The 14,010-nt window shown below is 36.5% G+C and overlaps 1 protein-coding gene across 1 annotated transcript in view; it reads right to left on the bottom strand.

Moving 5' to 3' along the window:
• The window catches only part of FSTL5 (follistatin like 5), a 602,839-nt gene that overhangs the window by 285,151 nt on the left and 303,678 nt on the right, over positions 1 to 14,010 (bottom strand). Inside the window, exon 5 of the mRNA XM_036315585.1 lies at positions 8,834 to 9,030. Within this exon, the coding sequence (XP_036171478.1) occupies positions 8,834 to 9,030 (197 nt within the window). The remainder of the gene's footprint in view (positions 1 to 8,833; positions 9,031 to 14,010) is intronic.

Raw genomic sequence — 14,010 nt, 5'->3', positions numbered from 1 at the left:
TATACAAAATTCTTGCACTGGGGGCAGGTGTACCTCAGCCCAGCCCACACCCTCTCCAATCTGGGACCACTGGGGGGATGTCCGACTGCCAGTTTAGGCTTGATCCTTCTCACAATCCAGGACTGCTGGCTCCCAACCACTCAGCTACCTGCCTGCATGATTGCCCCTAACTGCTTCTTCCTGCCAGCCTGATCACCCCCTAACCACTCCCCTACCAGCCTGATTGACGACTGACAGCTCCCCTGCTGGCCCAATTGCCCCCAACTGCCCTCCCCTGTGGGCCCAGTCGCCCCCAACTGCCCTCCCCTGCCAGCCCGGTCACCCCCAACTGCCCTCCTCTGCCGCCGTAGTTTCCCCTAACTGCCTTTCCCTGCCAGCCTGATCTCACCTCCAACTGCCCTACCCTGCCGACCTGGTCACCCCTAACTGTCCTCCCCTGCAGGCCTGGTTGCCCCCAAGTGCCCGCCCCAGCTGGCCTGGTCGCCCCTAACTGCCCTCTCTTGCCAGCCTAGTCGCCCCTAATGGCCCTCCCCTGCCGGCCATCTTGTGGCGGCAATCTTTTGACCACATGGGGGCGGCCATCTTGTGTGAGGGTGTGATGGTCAGTTTGCATATTACCTCTTTATTATATAGGATAGTGCCAACAAACTCAAGGATGACATTGAAGCAAGTGATGTCAGCCTGTGTATCACCTCATCTTATCCTGTGAATCAAATTTATAGGACCATAAGGCAAGAAATAGTTATCCATTCTCCTCTAAGTTTAGACAAACTCCTTTGTGCTTCATACCCTAGCCTACCTCTGCCACCCTATGATATCCAAGTCTCCTCATATGGCTGTGCACATTTCCCAGTCTTACCCAATCTCTATTCCTTTCCAACTCAAACCCATCATCATGCCCTCTGGGAAACTGGCTCTCTGATAAGGAAATTTTCTTTTGCCAAGTTCTTCACCATATTGACTTTAAAAGATCCTGGCAGTTCCTTAAGAAAACATTTGTCCAATAATTTTAACAATTGGAGGATAACTTTTCTCTCAGATCCATTCCATCCCATATAAGGAATGTAATAAATAACTACATGCCTCCCTATTGGCACTTCTTGATTACAATATTTCATCATTCTAAACCAATCTTCACCAGATGATTGATAGGTAGATAGATAATGATAGATAGATAGATAGATAGATAGATAGATAGATAGATAGATAGAAAGATAGATAGAAGAAATGATTGATACATAGAGCCTACTCTTTAAAACTAAGGTCATTCAGCTACCTGATTCTCTGTATTCTCATCCCATAATTCAAGAATGGATAAAGCTCCTGATTCACAATATTTCTGCCCACTTTTATTTAGTATTTCAATATTCCTAGTGACTTCAATATCTGTGTGAATAAATGATGCAGAGGAGTTCTATGATCCTTTACATAACAAATGATCATTAACCTTTTATCTTCAAATGACCTTTTCCTACATGCCAGGCTGACAGGCATTACACGTTCGTTTGTTTTAGAAATATTGTATCTACTTAAGACCACAAATGTGCTATTATGGAGCTGAGTGCCTGACCACACTAGTCATATATACCACCCTTAGGGGAGATACCGGTTGTAGTATGTATGTATGTATGCATTTTTTTTTATTGTGATGAAAAACATGTAACATACAGTTTTCCATCTTTCCCTCCTCCCAATTGTAGTTCACATTCAATATTATTCTGTATTAGTTTCAGGTACACAACATGGTGGTTAGACAATAATATCCTTTACACAGTGGTCCCTCTGATATTTCAAGTATCCCCCTGGCCTGTACATAGCTATTACAATAATATTTTTCTTCCATTGATCTCTCCCCAGCCACTCCTACTCCCCAGCACATGCCCTCACCATCCTAGTGTCTTTGTTCATTTGTAATGCTTATATGCATGCATACAAGTCCATTGATTGATCTCTTACCCCATCTCCCACCCCCAAACCCATTCCCACCCCACCCCCCTTTCTCTCTGAGGTTTGACAGTCAGTTCTATGCTTCTCTGTCACTGGATCTATTTTTGTTCATCAGTTTCTGTTGTTCACTATATTCCACAAATGAGTGAGATCATGTGATATTTATCTTTCTCTGACTGGCTTATTTTGCTTAGCATAATGCTCTCCAGGTGCAAATGATAAAATAGTTCATTCTTTTTTATATCAGCACTAGAGGCCCAGTGCACAAAATTTGTGCAAGGGGTTAGACCAGGGGTGGGCAAACGTTTTGACTCAAGGGCCACAATGGGTTCTTAAACTGGACCGGAGGGCCGGAACAAAAGCATGGATGGAGTGTTTGTGTGAACTAATATAAATTCAAAGTAAACATCATTATATAAAAGGGTATGGTCTTTTTTTTTTTTTTAGTTTTATTCATTTCAAATGGGCCGGATCCGGCCCACGGGCCGTAGTTTGCCCACGGCTGGGTTAGACCCTCACAGCCCTGGCTGCCTTGGCTGGCCCTCACAGCCCCTCACAGCCCCTTGCAGCCTCGGCCGTCCTTTGCAGTCCTGGCTGCCTTGGCCAGCCCTCACAGTCCTGGCTTTGTCCAGAAGGTCATCCAGACAGTCATCTGGAAGGATTGTCCAGATGGTCATTCTGCTGTTTGGTCTAATTAGCATATTAGCTCTTTATTATATAGTATAGTATTCCATTGTGTAGATGTAACACTGTTTTTTAATCCATTCGTCTGCTGATGGGCACTTAGGCTGTTTCCAAATCTTAGCTATTGTAAATTGTGCCACTATGAACATAGGGGTGCATATATCCTTTCTGATTGGTGTTTCTGATTCCTTGGGATATATTCCTAGAATGGTATTACTGGGTCAAATGGAATCTCCATTTTTAATTTTTTGAGGAAACTCCATACTGTCTTCCATAGTGGCTGCACCAGTCTGCATTCCCACCAGCAGTGCACAAGGGTTCCTTTTCCTCCACATCCTCACCAGCACTTGTCATTTGTTGATTTGTTGATGATAGCCATTCTGACAGGTGTGAGATGATACCTCATTATTGTTTTGATTTGCATCTCTCAGATGATTAGTGACTTTGAGAATGTTTTCATATGTCTCTTGGCCTTCTGTATGTCCTCTTTCAAAAAGTGTTTATTTAGGGCTTTTGTCCATTTTTTTTTATTGGACTGTTTATTTCCTTTCATTAAGTTGTATGAACTCCCTATAAATTTTGGAGATTTAAACCCTTATCAGAGATAACATTGGCAAATATGTTCTCCCATGCAGTGGGCTTTCTTGTTGTTTTGTTGATGGTTTCTTTTGCTGTGCAGAAGCTTTTTATTTTGATGTAGCCCCATGTGTTTATTTTCTCCTCAGTTTCCATTGCTCTGTGAGTTGTATTGGTAAAGATATTGCTACAACATCTGTCTGATATTTTGCTGCCTGTGGTTTCCTCTAAGATTTTTATGGTTTCCCGTCTTACATTTAAGTCCTTTAATCATTTTGAATTTATTTTTGTGTATGGTGTAAGATGGTGGTCAAGTTTCACTCTTTTGCATCTTTCTGTCCAATTTTCCCAACACCATTTATTGAAGACACTATCTTGACTCCATTGTATGCTCTTGCCTCCTTTGTAGCCGGTCCATGCTTGCTGTTTCAAGGGACCTGGCATATATGGCATACTGTTCTTAATATGTTTGCTCACCTTCTTGGCACTATGTGTTTTAACCAAGGTCTCTGAGAAAGGGTGTTTCCCCAGGTAGGGATTTTCCTCTGAAGTTAGGGAGGGAATAAAACCTCTTAACTAAGTGCCAGGCGGGTAATTAATCACTTTACGAACAATCATGCTTAAGCTACATAATCTTTACTCCCTGGAATGGAGATAAGAAACACCCTAACCTTTGGAATAGAGATTGATAGGATTGGAATCAACTAGTATAAATACAGATGTAAGAAGACAGAACCAAGAGAGACAGAACCTACACAGGAACGAGAAGACAGAACCTACACAGGAACCAGAAGACAGAACCTACACAGGAACCAGAAGACAGAAGAACTTAGCTGGAGAGAACATGGCAAAAGATCCTGGATTGAACCTGACTGCAGAAATTGGCAAAAGAACCTGACTAGAACCTGGTGACTGAACCTGGCTGGAGAACCTGGACAGAACCTGGCTGGAGAACCTAGCGAGGGAACATGGCTACAGAACCTGGCTGGAGAACCTAGAGAACCTAGCAAGAGAGCATGGACTCAGAACTTGGCTGGAGATCCTGAACCAGAACTTCCCTGGAGATCCGAACCAGAACTTGGCTGGAGATCCTGGATAGAGATCCTGGCTAGGCTGCTGATCAACTGAACGCTGTCTCCGTGTCATTCCTTCTTCGCCGACTCCATCCACACCTTTGGGGACCCCTCGACCTTCTGGGGTTGGACCCCGGCACTTTGTGAAATATTAATTAAGCATACTGGCTTTGATATCATTTGAAATGCATATTGCTTCTTAATCTTTGTTTATTTCTCTTCAGTTATAACCTATTTAAACTCTTCCAGATTCTCAACTGTAAATGAAGAATCTACCAGTGTTCTAACATAAATTTTATCAACTTAATAAAAATGCAGGTATTTTGAGAGTTCAAAATTTCACTTTGTCATAAATTTACATTTTATTGTTGGTTATTTCCAACATACAAAAATCAGCCTCACATTGGAAGACTCAATGTTCAGTATCAACAGTCCCATCAATCTGGAATGGTGAATAGGTGGATGGACTGGATCTATTTCTAAAACTAATTGGTTTATTTTAGCAAATATTTTCTTGCTATGACAATCTGTTAACTGTGATATTAAAGATTTAACTCTATATCTACTGCTTCTGTTATGTCTTTTTTCTCTCAACTACACAGGCCTCTAGGTTCTAAGTTACTTGAAAATCTGCAAGAGCATCCTCTAGAATATGTATTCATTATGTGGAGCAAGAATCAAATATGTGCAGCCAGCTTTCATGCTGCATTTATAAAACCTCAAAGCCCAATTATGATCTTTAATTTTTACTTGTCACTGGCAGTATCATGGGTTGCATGTTACATTTTCTGCTAATAATAGCTTGTAAATTATTAATAGACACCATGAAGATCCTTTCCCTCTTAACTCAAAATTAAATTGTTTAAATTTTATATTAATTTATGATACATGTTTCTAAGTTTATGAGTAAAGTTTATATGTATTATCCTATATAATAGAAGGGTAATATGCAAATCGACCCAATGGCAGAACGACTGGTCCCTATGATGCACACTGACCATCAGAGGGTAGACACTCAATGCAGGAGCTGCCCCTTGGTGGTCACAGCCAGAAGCCCTGTGCCAGGCTCATGGCTGGCAAGCACAGTGGCAGTGGAGGGAACCTCTCCCACCTCCGAGGCAGCACTAAGAATGTCAGACTGACATTCTTTGGGGAGCAGACCTAAGCTGTCAGTCAGACTTCACCTGAGGGCTCCCTGACTATGAGAGGGCGTGGGCTGGGATGAGGGACACCCCCCACCCCCATGTGCATGAATTTCATGCATTGGGCCTCTAGTTTGTTATAATATGACATATAGGTTCTTTAAAATCACTTGTAACTTAAAAATACACAAGCCAAAAAACATTAATTGTGGTATAAATAACTAGAAATTTATTTTATCTTCTCCAGAGTTTCTGTTATAATTGATTACTCTTTTCATAATTGATTGTGGATAGATGAGCTACTAACATTTCCAATATTGAGTGCTGAAGGAAAGAGTGACTTATGTGGTGTGGGATGTGTACGGAAGGAAGTCAGTAAACATTGCTGTTAGTTAGGAAGTTAGACATGAGCGGCTGGACTAGGACCTGCCCTGGGGTCCTGAACAGTGGTATCCCAACACTGCCTTTAGCCCAGCAGCCAGAAGACTTCCAGCAGGCAGGTGCAGAACCAGCCTGTTCTTGGCACAAGCTCAAAGGGAAATGAATGACATGATCTCAATGCTACCTTTCTAGGGTCCTAATTATAATAAAATTTACATTGTGATTTTGACACCTCCTCCCCCTGTGGGATTTTCTGTATGCAATATGGGTAAGTGCATGCACAGAAGAAATATAGTTACATAACCCTTTTCTGTCAGTCACCCCTGAATGCAAATAAATAAGTCTCCACCCAGAAAATTCTTCATTTAAACCATATAAACCAGGAGTTCTGGACCATTGTCTCTCTTGACTAGCCTGCTCCTCGTTTGAAGTGTATCTTCAATAAATCCCACTTTGCTTTGCTTTCATTTTCATTGACCTTAAAATCTTTTCTAGGTTGATGAGACTAACCGAGGTCCCAGCTGGTAACCTCAATCGGTAACTCTACCTTTCTAGATTCTTGCTTGCATGTACTTCATAGATGGCTAAGAAACCAATGAAATTCTGAAGATAATCTCTGCTCTCACATCACAACTTTCAGATGAATTAGAAGGACACTCTTCAGAAAATAAAGGAAGTTACAATCAAAGGTGAAAAAAGCTAAAGTAAACTTTAGATCAGATGAACTTTATTACCTATTGAATTGTGTTTTTCCGAAATATATATGGAAGTCCTAACCCCCAGGACCTCAAAATGTAACCTTGTTTGAAATAGGGTTGTTAAAGATGAAATTACATAACTTAAGATGAGGTCATGCTGAAGTAAAGGCGGCCCTTATCCAGTATGACTGGTATCCTTTTAAGGAGAGGCAAGATGATGTGAAGGCAGGCACACAGAGAAAGCAATGTGACTATGGAAGCATAGACCGGAATGCCTGGTCTTCCCAGAAGCTGAAAGAAAGAAGGGAAATCCTTCCCCCAGGGGCCTCAGAGGAAGCATGGTCCTGCCAACCTTGATTTTGGATTTAGACGCAGGGGTGGGCAAACTTTTTGACTCAAGGGCCACAATGGGTTCTTAAACTGGACCGGAGGGCCAGAACAAAAGCATGGATGGAGTGTTTGTGTGAACTAATACATGTTAACACTGCTGCTGGTGAAGGAGCGGAGGGGAGAGCAAGAGAACCCTCCGCTCTTTCGGCTCCGCGGGCCGGATAGAACAGCCGAAGGGGCCGGATCCGGCCCGCGGGCCGTAGTTTGCCCATGGCTGATTTAGAGAGACTGAGAGAGAAGTTGCTTTAGCCACCTAGTTTGCTGTATTTTGTTATGGCCACCCTAGGAAATGAATACAAACTTGAATGTAGCAGACATTTCAAACAGGTACAGATGAAGGGCTGCCACTGCCATTCTGTAATGATTAGGAATTTTCCTTTTGGATTTAGATGTGGGTATTATGATAATAACAGGATTAGGTCAGATCATATTTTGTACCCAACCCAATGATTACAGAGGTGTAAATGTTAATAAAACTAAAAATATTATTAAAGTAAGGAATAAGTACAAAACAAAACCACAATATTCCAATATGTCAGGCACATATAGGTCAAGATGGCATGCCTTAATTATACATTCATTTTAATATAATTATCTTGTTATATCTTATTAATATAAATATAAAATTTTAAAGTGTTTCATCCTGAAAACTAAATCATAGTGTATATAACAACACAGAGAGTTTAATTAAAAGTTTTCTAATTTTACCCTAAAATTCCAGAGTTCAGTTGCTTTAATCCTAGTTCCTGGGACTTAATGACTACTCAATAAATGTAGGCTGAATTTAAAAAGATAATGAAAATGATGTATATTTTAATTAACTGGAATGACAAGAACTATAGTCAACTTGCTCACAAGGTCACTTTAATATGAAGTCTCGAAACTAAGTTACATATTCCAAAGCTTAGAAATACTTTCATGATAAGACCAATATTCTATAATGTCAGATTTTTAAAAAATAAGCCATGTAATTAATGATAAAAGATGAATGATATAATTTTATGGAAATATACTATAGATTTCTTTTTGAAAACTATATTAACTGCTATCCACAGCAGCAAAATATACCTCCAGATACACTACAGCAATAAGTCAGCAAAATTCCTTAGTGTTATCATTTTCCTAGACACTCTAGATTGGCTTTTTCTCTCTATTACCTCTGGAAACCTATATTTATTTCTGGAGAAATTGCATAACCCTTCTTTTACATTTCCAGTACTATCCAGAACCACTTTATATTCTTTAAAGAATAAGTTATTTTCAAAGCAAATAATAGTCTATCAGTCTGTGACACATACGTAAAAATATTTCTATTTTTTCAAATGGCTCATATAAAGAACTTTTGTTTAATAATATATTCTATTTAATAACAAATTTTCTTTTACATGTATCAGAACAACATTTATGCAACAAATTTCTAAGAAATGAAATTTAATAATGTGGACTTAATATTAAATAAAAATTAAAAATATTATAATTGAGCCTTGATTATTGAAAAAGTACTGGAGTATGTCCCTAATTCAATATTATCTTAAATCATTTATTTACATTATGTTATAGAGGTACTCAATTGCTGGTCAATAGTTCCATTGAATACTGAATAAACAAGGTTTTGTTGGCTATAGAAAATTAAACATTACAGACTCCAGAATATACCTGAAGATATCTTATAAATTCTATAAAATAGAGAACTGGTAATTCCTTTATGTATTTAAGGTATAAAAAACCTCATTTTTTAACTGTAAAAGATAACATAAAGTTGCTTTATATTAACATTGCTTATAGAGTAGTCAAATTTTACTTTCAAAATGTTGTGTGTCCACACTCTCAAATAATATAGATTAAATATACATTTTATTAATATAAGTCCACACAAATGTATTGTCCAAACATTGTATATGCTATATTTAAATCAACTTCTTAAGTTAATCATTAATCATACCTGAGTTAGTTCATTCATATCTATAAGTCCGTTACTGTCAGCATCAAAATATTTAAACATTTGATCCACCAACAACTTCTTCCGAGATATGTCATCATCGTTAGGGTTTTCATTTTCTCGCGTAATATATTTTTGCTTTTGTAAATCTAAAAGCATGCTTTTCATCTTGCTGTATTCAGTGGCCTTGCAGTTATCTCCTGTAACAAAAGAACTAAGTTATTTTCAAAGCAATATTATGGAAAACAAATCATTTACTTTATTAATGTTTAGAAGCTAGAACCTTATAAATGCCATACTTCGTACATAATTTTTGTTTCTACTTGGTATAGTTTACAACTTGTGCAAGAAAAAAATCAGGCTATTTTCATGGCAGATTAGAAAAATTTTGTCTGTATCAAACCTAATAAGAATATATTTAGTGTGTATTCTCTCTATGCCTAAGGCATTGGTTCTATGAGGTACATAGAAACACATGGTAGCTCTCATTGGCTCCAGTGCTTAAATATATCTTCGTTTTAATCCTCATAATACATCCCCATACTGATAATTTCACAGGTTTTGAACATAAGGCACAGGAAGATGAAATGGCTTGCCCAAGGCCAGATTAGGTTAGATTGTGCTGAATTTTGCACTTAAGCACACACACATATATATGTGGCTCCCAAATACTATAGCACATTTTTAACTGGATATATGTTTATAATATGTGGGTTTGTTTTGAAGAAATTTATATGTGTGTGTATTTACATTTTTTCTTTATTCTATTTATAATGCAACTAAGCTCATACTTGTATTCTTCCCAAAGTATTGTTATTTTTCATCTATTCATTTATTTTTCCTTATAGAATACTTAGTGTGTATACTATGATATGTATTTGCATTTTATATCTTAAAGTCTTAACTTTTCAAATTTCATCTTCATAACTAAAATATGTTTATTAAAGTAGCAATGCATTACATGTTTTTCATATCTCCCATAGTATAACCATAGGAATAGTGGGAACATCACTGTTAATGAAAATAATTGCTTGACATAATTTTTTCAAAAGTAATTACAATCCTTCTAAAATCTTCACATGATTATTTTACAAAGGATTTTACTTACAATGGACTCATACTGATGTCTTCATAAATAGTGCACTAAAATTAATTGCATATCATTGAGACCAAATGTGATATAAACTACATTACAGAAAATAGAGTTTATAATGTAATTATAAATGAAAAAAATGGGTATCATAATACCTAAATAGTTTGTATGTCATATTTTAGGGGGAAAAGATAACTTATATTTGTGGTCAATATTGACAATTAGAATTTGACAGAATCTACAGTTTAGAAAGAAGATTTCTAAAGAATTTTAAATATAGATCTAAGCCTGGGTTGAAAAGCAATATTTGAAGTCTCATTCTCTTTTAAGATAAGACAGAAAACAACCTCTGCTGGAGAATGAGAGACTATCTTATTTTTCAAAGACAGTGAAAATGACTACTGTTGTTCATCAATTTTATTGTTTAGCAATCTTGTCAAGAACTTCATTTTTTTGCAAAAAAAATCTAAACTTTGTGCTGCAGATTAAGTCAATTTTACATTATTCTGTTTTCAATATATAAAAATAAGAAGAATATGTTTTAGCAATAAGAATAGCAAAAGAATCAGACACAGGAGAGAAGTAATCAAATCCAGAGGGATAGGTAGCAATTTTGGTGTCCATGAAAGTGGCACAAAAGAAGCCTTCAAATATGTATGTAGGTGTGTGTGTATCCGTGTGTGTGTGGGTGTGCTTCAGAAATAGAGAGAAATGTGTGGTGAAAGAATGTGGAAATGATAATAGACCTTTCCAATAGCCCCACCTGGGATTTCGGTATTTGACCTTGCATCTTTATGTCCTTTCATTTGACTGAAGGTGAGGAGGTGGGAGGCGGGATGAGTTTGTAGGGGCTGACCTGTGATCATAGGGACTGAAGAGGTCAGAATGTCGATGAGAGGCAGATGAAAAATAGAATTGAAATGCTGAAAACCTTTTAAACAACATTTAAAATTTAGGGAAGGGAATACAATTTGGGTTGTTGCACTCAAATTTCGATCTATTCAAATAATGTATCATCATGATGTTCTCTATTAATACTTTTGTTTCCAAACTGAAAGCTTCCTAAGTCCAAGCATTGAGGTATTTCTGGAAATCCAAAGAAAATAAAAATAAAAAAACCTTTGAAGTTAAGGCATACATATTCTATGATAATGTATGATAAGCAGTTATAAACCTATGTAAAACAGCATAAATTAAGTCTTAATAAAAATCTGTCACAGATTTTTTTAAAGTAATAAATAGATACATCTGTTATTAATAATAGATTACTTGTAATGCAGGCTTCCGATGTACTAGGAACTCTGTATCTATTAAACCACTTAACTCTCACATTAATCCAAAAAGATAGATAAATAATATAATTTTCACCATTTTACAGATGACAAGCCAAAGCACAGAGAGATTATATAAATGGTTCAAAGTTACAGAGCTAGAAAGAAACAGAATGATTTTTACAGAGACAATATCTTTTCTATCCTTTATTCTCTACTTCTCATCTTCAGAAATGAGTTTTAAAATCAACTTATACACAGATTCAGTAAGTTTGTCCAAGGATTATTGGTAAAGTGAAAAATAAATATAATAATAAACTCAAGGCAATATCACTGCTTAAATTACAGGTTTAGAAAGCAGAACTCACAAAGAAAAAAAAAAGTAGTACCTGTGATGTAGGAAAACCATAAGAAAGTACCGGAAAGGAGGGAGCTAAGGGGAAAGAACTTTTCAAGAAAGAGGGTCTGATGAAATGTCAAATGTTTCAGAATAGAAGTTAGATAAACAATAAGACATTCCCATTATATTGCTTAGAGATGATGAATGGCTTTACAGAATAATTTCAATAAATAACTAGAGCAGAATTCATATTGCAATGGGCTAAGGAGTAAGAACAAAGTGCAGATTGGGAAATATTAAATAGTTCCTGTCCTTTCAATAAGTTTCAATTTGAAAGAAAAAGGACCAGCATTATTAATGAAGAACAATAGATATTTAGAAAAATAAACATCAATGGATATGTAGAAAGCATGTCCTCATCCAAGAATAACATCAGGCATTTTTGTTTATTAGCTTCTTTGGCTGGATTCCTTTCTCAACAGTCAATGGCTGTGCTAGCTTGGAGTAGCTCAAGAAAAGAAATGCTTTCCTGACCACTCCTGCTTTGGGGGAACAGGAAGAAGCTGCTCTGCTGAGCCTGCCCCAGACACTGAGAACAAGACAGAGGAGGTCCCTGTGTGGTAGTACCCGTACCATCATTCTTCCTATGACACTGCCTCTCCGCCAACTCTCAACGCAGTGTCATTCTACCTGGGGTGTTAAAATCCACCTTGTGGAACCTGGAAAGATAACGAAACTCTGACATTCAATGACCCCACCCTGTGTAGCAGGCAGTACATCTCCAAGTCTCCATGGAACAGAGAATTACATTTTATATATCTGATAGTACAACCATCAATTTTGAGTACATAAGTGATAAGAATTATAGATTATATACATATCAATTATGCTTACTATGTTTGTCAAAGGCTGTAATTTGTTCCTATCTTTTTGAAATTATACTTGTATCCTTCCCTCCCATCCATCAGTAAAATATACCAATTCCCTTCAATGCAAAAATATTCAAACCTAACTATATAAGAATTCCATTTTTCTCTTTTAACATTTATGTTTAGAATTTGATTAATTTGATTCTTGTATAAACTGAAATCTTAAAAATTCAAAGAATAAAACTTGGATACCTTTCAGTGCCAAGTCTATTCATTACTGGAATATATAATGAAACTATTTTGTTCCTCAAACCTTGCAATAACTAATAGAATTATTTTTCATATTTTTAGAAAAATATTTTGTATTTATAGCAAAGCAGTAAGTCAAAATTTAGTATAAAGATTTAATTAGCTAATATTAATTAAATTTAACATAGAAAACTATTATCTTCATATTAAGGTGTAGGTTGCTAAACTATGTGTAGAATCATTGATCAGCTGCCTCCTGCATGCCCTCCACTGAGGATCGAGCCTGCAACACAGACACATGCTCAGATCAGGAATCCAATCATGACCTCCTGGTTCATAGGTTGATGCTCAACTACTGAGCCATGCCAGTTGGGTTACAGGACATTTTTAAAATCAATAAATATATTTTATGAGAGATATTAATTCTTTTACCCTTCCCCCACTCTCTCCATATACAAAATTTGATTTTGTTTAATTTATGATCTCCTTAAGCATTGTTGAAGAAAAGTAAATAATTAAAAACAATTAATTCAATTGCAATGCTTACTCATTAATTTCTGAAATGAATCTTCTTGGAAATAAAAGTATTTTGAGTTAACCATTCATTGTCCAAGAACTTCACTACTTATGATGTACTTTTGTCAGTTATATGGCACATTGACAACTGTAAATTTATATACTAGGCTGTAGTAAAAAAGAGTTTGGTTTTCTTATTTGGCAAATGTGATTATGTATTCTAATTTCAATAAAGGTGCTCTAATAATCACGTCACTTTGCTCTCCTAAACCTAGGAAGACATGAGCATAAATGTTTTTAGGGGCAAGATTAGGCACTCTATCCTCTGTTTTCAACTACATTCTTCAAAGCTGACACACTCGGGAGTGAGTGTGCAACTTAGCTATTACTCAGTTACCACTTATCATCCTCCCAAACATAGTCACATACTATAAAGTAAACATGCTGAACATGCTAACCGAAAACACAATAAAATAAAATAGAACACAGTATGATGGTGAAATCAATAATGTAGATTGCTCAAAAAAAATTAAAAAATATAAATTTATCTTACCAGATGTAAATACAACTTACAGTATTCATTATTATAACTAGTCAAATTTGTTATTTTGATGGTCAGTGAATTTACCAGTCTTTATGTCACTATCATTAGAGTAAAGACCTAGAAAATATGTGCTTCATATGAAAAAGCACACCTCTTATAGAATATATAACAGCTAATGCTGTTAAGGAGTGTATGAATTAAGTTTTTTCTAATCATTTTTTTTCTGCAACCTATGTACAAATATTTTGTACATGATATGTCAGACCTTCCATCTTTTTGCAGTCCTACAATTGCTGTT

The sequence above is a fragment of the Myotis myotis genome, unplaced genomic scaffold, assembly GCF_014108235.1.
Source record: "Myotis myotis isolate mMyoMyo1 unplaced genomic scaffold, mMyoMyo1.p scaffold_m19_p_6, whole genome shotgun sequence".
In the NCBI taxonomy this organism is placed as follows: Eukaryota; Metazoa; Chordata; class Mammalia; order Chiroptera; family Vespertilionidae; genus Myotis; species Myotis myotis.
The sequence above is the reverse complement of the archived record's forward strand: the minus strand, read 5'-3'. Positions and strand labels throughout refer to the sequence as shown.